The sequence below is a fragment of the Oncorhynchus kisutch genome, linkage group LG14 (assembly GCF_002021735.2).
Source record: "Oncorhynchus kisutch isolate 150728-3 linkage group LG14, Okis_V2, whole genome shotgun sequence".
NCBI classification, from domain to species: Eukaryota; Metazoa; Chordata; class Actinopteri; order Salmoniformes; family Salmonidae; genus Oncorhynchus; species Oncorhynchus kisutch.
The window spans coordinates 11392893-11402521 of NC_034187.2; the positions used below are offsets into that span (position 1 = coordinate 11392893).

The window sequence follows — 9629 nt, forward strand, 5'->3', positions numbered from 1 at the left end:
CAATCCCTTGACTTTGTTGTCCTTAAGCCATTTCGCCACAACTTTGGAAGTATGCTTGGGGTCATTGTCCATTTGGAAGACCCATTTGCAACCAAGCTTTAACTTCCTGACTGATGTCTTGAGATGTTGGTTCAATATATCCACATAATTGTCCGGCCTCATGCCATCTATTTTGTGACGTGCATCCGTCCCTCCTACAGTAAAGCACCTCCACAACGTGATGCTGCCACCCCCGTGCTTCAAGGTTGGGATGGTGTTCTTCGGCTTGCAAGCATCCTCTTTTTCCTCCAAACATAACGATTGTCATTATGCCCAAACAGTTCTGTTTTTGTTTCATCAGACCAGAGGACATTTCTCCAAAAAGTATGATCTTTGTCCCCATGTGCAGTTCCGAACCGTAGTCTGGCTTTTTATGGCAGTTTTGGAGCAGTGGCTTCTTCCTTGCTGAGCGGCCTTTCAGGTTATGTCGATATAGGACTCGTTTTTACTGTGGATATAGATACTTTTGTACCTGTTTTCTCCAGCATCTTCACAAGGTTCTTTGCTGTTGTTCTGGGATTGATTTGCACTTTTCGCACCAAAGTAGGTCCATCTCTAGGAGACAGAACACGTCTCCTTCCTGAGCGGTATGATGTCTGCGTAGTCCCATGGGGTTTATACTTGCATACAATTTTTTGTACAGATGAACGTGGTACCTTCAGGAGTTTGGAAATTGCTCCCAAGGTTGAACCAGACTTGTGGTCTATTCCCCCCCCACCCCCTCTAAAGCCATGCATTTTCCAAGATGTTTAAAGGCAGTCAACTTAGTGTATGTAAACTTCTAACCCACTGGAATTGTGATATAATTCATTGCAAGTGAAATAATCTGTAAACAATTGTTGGAAAAATGACTTGTGTCATGCACAAAGTAGATGTCCTAACCGACTTGCCAAAACTATAGCTTGCTAACAAGACATTTGTGGAGTAGTTGAAAAACAAGTTAATGCCTCCAACCTAAGTGTATGTAAACTTCCGACTTCAACTGTAGATATTGGCAGGACCCCGAGCTGTCCTCCGAGCCAGATAAAGGGTTTTACATACAACTTGAAGGATCACTCCGAGCCTCTCAGGGCCTTTCTTACATACAAGTTATGGTTCTGTCACTATGGTTCTACCTATACTAAATAAAGCAAGACACGTACAGTACTTACAATATGGAATTAAGTTTACTCCACTTTATTTTAAAAATCAAAACACACAAGATTTCACACAGGAGATGACAGCTGTCACTACATTGAAGTGCTGTTGATCTTCATGGATCACATCGTGAACCTGAATAACATTTGACATGGTAAGACCATAGACAATTAGCATCTTCTGAATAACATTTGACATGGTAAGACCATAGACAATTAGCATCTTCTTATTGACCTGAAGCTCTAATAGGGCTCAGCTCCTTACAGACCAGTCACTGGGTTCATGAGACATTGGATTGGTTGTTTGAATTATCATACAGTTTGCTAGAATGAAGACAAACAGAAATGTATATCTCCAAATAAATAAATAAATAAAATACAGTTAATCAATACACATAGGCAATTTTAACTTTAAATACAAACAAACTCAAGCATATAAAGCCCCAAACACCATTTATGTATTAATGAGTACATTTGGATACATATTTTGAACAGAACTCCAACAGTTACAAAGTGAGCTAGTGAGACATTTCCTCCCTCGGTTGGCTATCAGTTACATTTTGTGGCGCAGACACTGGTGATTTGCTTAAATGTGAACTTCTTTTTAGCCTCACTCCACCAACCAAAATCCTGTCTTCTACAGTGATATTTCTCAATTTGTATCAAGGCTCTGTCCTTTCATTGAAAATGTGTTACTTCTTGCAACGCAACACCTCACCGCACGACTCCTTTCCCACGTGTGACCTACTTGTATGTATGTACTGACATGCATGTGTAACTGATAGATGACCACACACTACGTTTTTACATTTATGTCAATTGTAAAGTCTTTTTTGTTATGTGTAAGACCCCTGTAAGACCAGCTGTTGTTGGCTAATGTGGATCCTAATCAATCAAATCCCATTCCATCGTTGCAAGTGTTTAACGAACAGTAAGTCTACCGTAGTTGTGCCATTTTCTTATGTTCAGTAAGTTACATTCTTTGGGGTCAAAGCTTAGGATTCTTTTCAATGTCTTGTTCATTATGATCATAATGTAATGTACTTACATAAATAGGTATCTGTTAGGCTTTTTCTTAACCTTAAATCTGTATTTTAGCATCGCTGATGAAGCTCTTCAGAAAATCATTCTGCCAACTTCAAACAACACCTGAAGAAACCAAACCAAAAGATTAGTGAGAGGATATAAAAAATTTAATGATAAGGCTACATTTAGTTCTTTATAATGCTAGAAACAATATATTCTTAAATCATAACCATCATCATCACCAGAACATTAACCATGTAGTTATAGAGGTTTGTGCGCGTTGGGGTTTCTGACCTCGATAGTGATGAGGATGACGATCATCCACTCCAGCCTCAAGCTGTGCTTCTCACTCAAGTGGTTCCTCATTAGGTCTGTCAGCTCAGTGCAGTGCTGCAGTTTCTCATTCACTACCTGAAAAACAAGAGGACAACAGGCAACTGTAGGCCCCAATGCTGCAAATGGATTTCAATGCCACTATAATTTCTTGCATAATGACAAGCATTTTTTAAGGTTTGCTGCCTATGACTAAAGTGGACTATATCACAGAAGAAACAACATATCTACATTACAAGTAATTCTGCATCTGCTTCCAAATCAAATATTATCAAATATGATCCATAAACTCATACTAACGATGAATAAGACACAGACCATATGTAAAATATATGCACCCATGACAGTAAATCGCTTTGGATAAAAGCATCTGGTAAATGACATATAATTATTATTATATTATAGCCCCCCCCCCTACCTTGACCCGGCGGTTGATGTTGAGGAACTGACACGTCTTGTCATAGAGCATCTCCAGGTTCTCTCTGTCCCAGTAGAAGTCTGGTGTGATCAGCAGGTCAGAGCTCAGGTTGATACAGTGTCTGGAACAACATAACAGCAGGTCAGAGCTCAGGTTGATACAATGTCTGGAACAACATAACAGCAGGTCAGAGCTCAGGTTGATACAGTGTCTGGAACAACATAGCAGCAGGTCAGAGCTCAGGTTGATACAGTGTCTGGAACAACATAACAGCAGGTCAGAGCTCAGGTTGATGCAGTGTAAAATGTAATACAACTCAGTTTGTTCAAATGTTTTATAAAACAAGAGTAGGGCTGAACCCAAATATTCGACTGGTTGATAGGCTGTTGGACGACCAATATATATATTTTTTTAGTCGAGCAGTAGCAAAGAAATAAATAAATACACAGTTTGGACACACCTTTATTTGTACTATTTTCTACATTGTAGAATAATAGTGAAGACATCAAAACTATGAAACACATATGGAATCATGTAGTAACCAGAAAAAGTGTTTTATATTTGAGATTCTTCAAAGTAGCCACCCTTTGCCTTGATAGCTTTGCATACTCTTGGCATTCTCTCAACCAGCTTCACGAGGAATGCTTTTCCAACAGTCTTGAAGGTGTTCCCACATTATGCTGAGCACTTGTTGGCTGCTTTTCCTTCACTCTGCAGTCCAACTCATCCCAAACCATCTCAATTGAGTTGAGATCAGGTGATTGTGGAGGCCAGGTCATCTGATGCAGCACTCCATTACTCTCCTTCATGGTCAAATAGCCCTTACACAGCCTGGAGGTGTGTTTTGGGTCATTGTCCTGTTGAAAAACAAATGATAGTCCCACTAAGCGCAATCCAGATGGGATGGAATATCGGTGTGGTAGCATGCTGGTTAAGTGTGCCTTGAATTCTAAATAAATCACTGACAGTGTCACCAGCAACGCACCCCCACACCTCCTCCATGCTTCACGGTGGGAACCACACATGCGGAGATCATCCTACTCTGCATCTCACAAAGACACGGCGGTTGGAACCAAAAATCTCAAATTTGGACTCATCAGACCAAAGGACAGATTTCCAATAGTCTAATGTCCATTGCTTGTGTTTCTTGGCCCAAGTAAGTCTCGTCTTATTATTGGTGTCCATTAGTAGTGGTTTCTTTGCAGGAATTCGATCATGAAGGCCTGATTCATACAGTCTCCTCTGAACAGTTGATGTTGAGATGTGTCTGTTACTTGAACTCTGTGAAGCATTTATTTGGGCTGCAATCTGAGGCAGTTAATTGCTGACTTCTGAGGCTGGTAACTCTAACTTATCCTCTGCAGCAGAGGTAACTCTGGGTCTTCCTTTCCTGTGGTGGTCCTCATGAGAGCCAGTTTCATCATAGAGCTTGATGGTTTTTGAGACTGCACTTGAAGAAACATTCAAAGTTCTTGAAATGTTCCACATTGACTGACCTCCATGTCTTAAAGTAATGGTAGACTAATGTAAGTAATGGTAGAATTTTTACATAGTTGGCAATGGCAATATAAGTTACTTTTAGGTTTGTATCATTTACACTTGGATAGAATTTTGATGAACCACATGACAATGATTTTGAGAAACAAAGACGTAGTATAAATGAAATTAAACTGTTCCACGAAAATGTGCATATGAAAACCATAACTGGTATGCAGATCGGTAGAAATGGCAAGATAAATTGGCATTCCACATGAAAAAGTTTGCAGACTCCACGTGTAGCCTATTACTGACATCTTCAGGAGAGTAGTGGCAGAATCTGCAAAAGCCAGTAGGAGCGGGAGGAGGATAGTCGGGACAGGTTAAGGTTTTTATCTTCTGGTCATCTTGATCTCTGGCTCCCTCTTGAGCAATTTCTGTCTTACTTCATTAAACAGTGAGCTTAAAGCATCAGACAAGCTCAATGTATACATAATTGATTTCATTAAAACACAGTGACTATATATGGAGAGAAAAAAAACACGTTTTAAAATGTTTACCAATTGATTGGAACAGACGGCTTTCGGTCGACCAAGATTTGTTTTAGTCCAGGACAGCCCTAAATAAGAGTCACAGCTTTAAATTGACTTTACCTCAAAGAAAAGAGTTCTCCGATCTTCTGCATAACCTCTGCTCTGGACAGCTTTATTTTATTCCCAGATTTCAGCATCTGAATGGGAAGTGCATATAATCTAGTCATTTGGGAGGAACCTCTGGCAAATGATTTTTACAGCGACAAACAATTTGTAATGATAATTTTACGTGATTCTCTACTCAAGATTTGAGATGATTGTTTCTCAAGTGCGGAGATCCAAACTGTACACAGATTATTGTTAACCTACCTCTGGAATTGACTGAATCGACTCCACAAAGTCATCCAAAGCCACCTCCCATATGGCCAGTTTCACTGAAAAAACCCCCAGACAGACGGGAGAGCAGTATCAGACTGTAAGGATAAATCACCACAGTAGTGTATATACACCTGGACCGTTTAACAGTAATGCTATGTTTCATACATTAACAAAAAACAGTAACATGAAAAAGGTTCCAGCTAACCTGACAAAGAAAGGGCATTTGAAAATGCAAATTTATCCAGCACGGCCTCGTCAGGATCTATTTCACTGTTCAGCAGGAAGTTACCACGTTGTAGCTTTGAGTTTCCCCTGGGTTGAACAAAAGACACTGATCACTAAAGACAACAATTGACAACAAATTGTGCCCTATCCCAGGAGAGTAATACAATTGTTATCATCCAAATGAAAACTAAATAAACGATAAATGTTAAAGACATATCATATTAAGTAATTTATTTTTCAGAAATCTACAATTACATTTTACTGTAATCCATATAACATGATTGAAACTGCAATAATTGATCTGTAACGACCAACCATATCAGGTGACGTACTCTCCAATAGTGTAGTTGATCTCTTCATTTTCCCAGTGGACCAGAGCTACCTCGTAGGGATGAATCTCATGCCGCTCCAAGAGCCTCATCACTTTCTTCATCTGAAAAACAAAGCAGTTCAATAGCAAGAAATGTCATTATTGATCTGTAACTGACAATATCTGCAGCTCCCTCTACAAATCACCTGCTAACATGCTGACCACACCACTGGCATTGCAAAATAAATGTACACATACATGTTATTCAATCATTGCGCCCACACTGCTCGCAAGCGTCTGCGCGGCCAGGCGCTTGGTTCTATTTGTGACGCTCAAAGCGCTCCCAAGTCCTGCCTCTCCCATCTCCTCATTGGTTTTTATGAGCATATACCCATATGGGTGATTGAAAGGTGAACTGACGTCCGCACTCAGTTCATCTTTTGTGGTAATGCACCATAAAGTTGGTTGCCAACTATCAAATAAAGTCCAAAAAAGAAGAAGCCTGAAGGAAGGAGGAGATATGACGAGAAATTAAATTTGGTTTACCGTTTTATCTGTGGATTAATTGTCGGAGTAGAGGAGCTTGTGCATTTCAGCTAAAATAACAACCCAATGTGTATATCCCTGGACAAATGTGCTAGCAACAGCAAGCTAGCTAACTAAATTGCCATACATGTTTATTGCTTTTTGACCTGTCCCCAAATTAAAATAATTGGTTCAGAGTTTGTTTTGATATTTCAACCTGTGTGTCCTGATCGTGTCTGGTGTGGGTGAACAAAATCAACTTTTGCCCATGCGGTTTGGTCAGCATGTTAGACTACCTGGTTCAAGAGAACCACAACTTCCCTTAGTGATTTTTAAGCGAGTGTAATGTGATCTTTTTTTGTTATTATCAGAACTATAATTACTATTGTGACTTCTTATGTGCAATAGGATCAGAATTCTTCTTACGGTTTTCTCTTCAACATTCCAAAAGACCACTGATCCCTCCCTAGAAGTAAAAATGGCTTAATTAATTCACACTCAAGACATAACAATAAGCTGTGTAAAAGACATAAAAAGACATAACAATAAGCTGTGTAAAAGACATAACAATAAGCTGTGTAAAAGACATAACAATAAGCTGTGTAAAAGACATAACAATAAGCTGTGTAAAAGACATAACAATAAGCTGTGTAAAAGACATAACAATAAGCTGTGTAAAAGACATAAGACATAACAATAAGCTGTGTAAAAGACATAACAATAAGCTGTGTAAAAGACATAACAATAAGCTGTGTAAAAGACATAACAATAAGCTGTGTAAAAGACATAAAAATACATAACAATAAGCTGTGTAAAAGACATAACAATAAGCTGTGTAAAAGACATAACAATAAGCTGTGTAAAAGACATAACAATAAGCTGTGTAAAAGACATAAAGACATAACAATAACATACAGAAAAAAAAGAGGACATACCTGAAGAAGAACATTGTTGCATTATCACTGGGTTTTTGGGCATTGTCAGTGCATATTACGAGTGCATTTGAGGCATCTGAAATTAAAATATATTATAATCAAAATGTGTCTTTTGTTACATTGCACAGCCATGAAAAGAGTAAGCAATTAGCCTACAGTATCCATGAAGTAAAGTAAAAAGGTGTTGGCCTACCTCTTGGTAAATCTACTTCGTAGAAGCCGTGGGCTATGAGGTCATGGCAGAGTGTTGGCAGATGGTACTGGTCTGCTGTTGCATAGGCAATGCACTGCATCATATCCTATGGGGTCAGATTGAACATTGATTCAAACATTGTTAATGACATTTTAACCCCACATTATCAAGAATCAGAATTGGGTGATATCAGATGTTAAGATAGGGCTCAAGTCTATATGCTCTGATGTGTGTGGGTCTGTACTGTCCCTGTATGTACCTCATACAATTTCCTCACTAGGCATCAATAAAATCTATTCCATTCACACGTCCATTCAGCCCACCATCCATCCATTCGTTCATTTATTAAGCATCTCCCAGTCCCCTAATCTGATTGATGGACGGACGGCTTCACCTTGTCCTCCTTTGGGGTCGGCTGATTGGTTCTGGATGGTTGTTTGGTCCTGGGGCCTTTAGGAATTTTTTTCCCACTTCCAAGCACGGTCACTGGTTTCATCACTGATTTAACAGGAACTGTTGAATAAAACCTTCTCTGTATACTGAAACTCCAGTGTCTGGTGGAGGTGGGCTGACCAGGGACAGCTGATAGTGACTGAACACAGGTGTTAAAATGTTGTGCCGCATACAAAACATCTCGTCTGACAGTCCAGCCATGGTGTTGGACGTGTGTGCTTGAGTGACACGTCCTATGATGACCAGAGCCTGTGGTGGTCCAGGGAGCTAGTAGAGTTCTAGGTGGTACATGCGGCTTGATAGGGTCTGACAGATTGACAGAGGTGAACCTATAGGCACATGTCCTACTCCCCAAAGGCTTCTGGGTCCTCAGTCGGCACAACAGTGTCCAGAACATGTTATGGATTGGACTATACACAGGAATGTGAAGAGATGAGAAAACATAAGCATACTGTATTGACTAGCTAAATCATGGAACAAACATATCTATTTGGTTTATTCTACTCAAGAGGAACCTATTTTAATACTTTCACACAAAGAAATGCATCATCGACTGTACATTACTAACGTTTTAGCTATGTGCATGCATTTCTTGTATCAGGAAAATTGACCTTGGTTGAATGGAAATGCATGCAATAGCTAAGTGGCTAGCCAGATTACAATAAAGGTTCCGGATATTATGGTCATTGGTTACTAGAATGTAGCTGTTCCTGATGGTCACAATAAAGCACGAGGCATGTATGCAACATCAACCCGTCTATGAACAAAGGCTCGTGCACAAGCACTTGCAAGGTAGCTAGTTAGCTTCAAATCAATGAGAGTTATAGCTAGCTAGCTAGCTTAAATAAAATAACTCACCAAATCAGGCTACTAAAACAAGAAGATGCTTGTCATGTTAAAATAACTACAGTATCTGCGTTGAGTCACATCTAACTCGGTGTGAAACATGTGCATTAGATGCTCATGACAATTTGAATGCAGCCTTGTTGTGCATAAAGTTTAATTTGAACAGCTACTGCATTTCCTGGTTGCGGTGACGCAATTTGCGTCATCCTCGACTAGAGGATTTTGAACAAAGCACCCCCTGTGGTGAAAGGAGAGACAACGTTTTCTGTTGCCTGGAAACTCCTGGAAACCGCACTGTATCGCAAGCACTTGGTTGAAACCATCAACCAAGAACTCCCCCCTATACAGTTGAAGTCAGAGGTTTACATACACGTAGGTTGGAGTCATTAAAACTAGTTTTTCAACCACTCCACAAATGTCTTATTAACAAACTATAGTTTTGGCAAGTTGGTTAGGACATCTACTTTGTGCATGACTCAAGATATTTTTCCAACAATTGTTCACAGACAGATTATTTAACTGTATCACAATTCCAGTGGGTCAGAAGTTTACATACACTAAGTTGACTGTGCCTTTAAACAGCTTGGAAAATTCCAGAAAATTATGTCATGATGTTTAGAAGCTTCGGATAGGCTAATTGACATAATTTGAGTCAATTGGAGGTGTACCTGTGGATGTATTTCAAGGCCTACCTTCAAACTCAGTGCCTCTTTGCTTGACATCATGGGAAAATCAAAAGAAATCAGCCAAGACATCAGAAAAAATATTGTAGACCTCCACATGTCTGGTTCATCCTTGGGAGG

The 9629-nt window shown here is 39.6% G+C and overlaps 1 protein-coding gene across 2 annotated transcripts; it reads right to left on the reverse strand.

The window, feature by feature from the left end:
• Window positions 1–1186: 1186 nt before the first annotated feature.
• Window positions 1187–9034, reverse strand: rmnd1 (required for meiotic nuclear division 1 homolog). 2 transcript variants are annotated; one of them, XR_002257162.2, is made up of 13 exons: window positions 8839–9034; window positions 7922–8390; window positions 7528–7633; window positions 7335–7410; window positions 6826–6865; window positions 5897–5997; window positions 5545–5651; window positions 5331–5395; window positions 5082–5158; window positions 2953–3073; window positions 2496–2612; window positions 2224–2324; window positions 1187–1311 (listed from the first exon to the last, which is right to left on the reverse strand). XR_002257162.2 is itself a non-coding variant. In XM_020501545.2 (12 exons), the coding sequence occupies exons 2-12, from the start codon at window positions 8375–8377 to the stop codon at window positions 2292–2294; spliced, it is 1299 nt and encodes a 432-aa protein (XP_020357134.1). In that variant the 5' UTR covers window positions 8378–8390; window positions 8839–9034; the 3' UTR covers window positions 1187–2291. The 2 variants fall into 2 exon arrangements, 1 of the variants encoding a protein (XP_020357134.1); XM_020501545.2 differs by having other exon boundaries at window positions 1187–2324.
• Window positions 9035–9629: the final 595 nt, after the last annotated feature.

Excerpts from the sequence above, each read along its gene's own strand:
- rmnd1 (XM_020501545.2), bottom strand. The coding sequence starts at position 8,377 with ATGTTCTGGACACTGTTGTGCCGACTGAGGACCCAGAAGCCTTTGGGG. Across the intron at positions 7,411-7,527 it reads CGAAGTAGATTTACCAAGAG|ATGCCTCAAATGCACTCGTA; the intron begins GTAGGCCAACAC and ends TTTTAATTTCAG. Across the intron at positions 2,325-2,495 it reads TCATCCTCATCACTATCGAG|GTGTTGTTTGAAGTTGGCAG; the intron begins GTCAGAAACCCC and ends TGGTTTCTTCAG.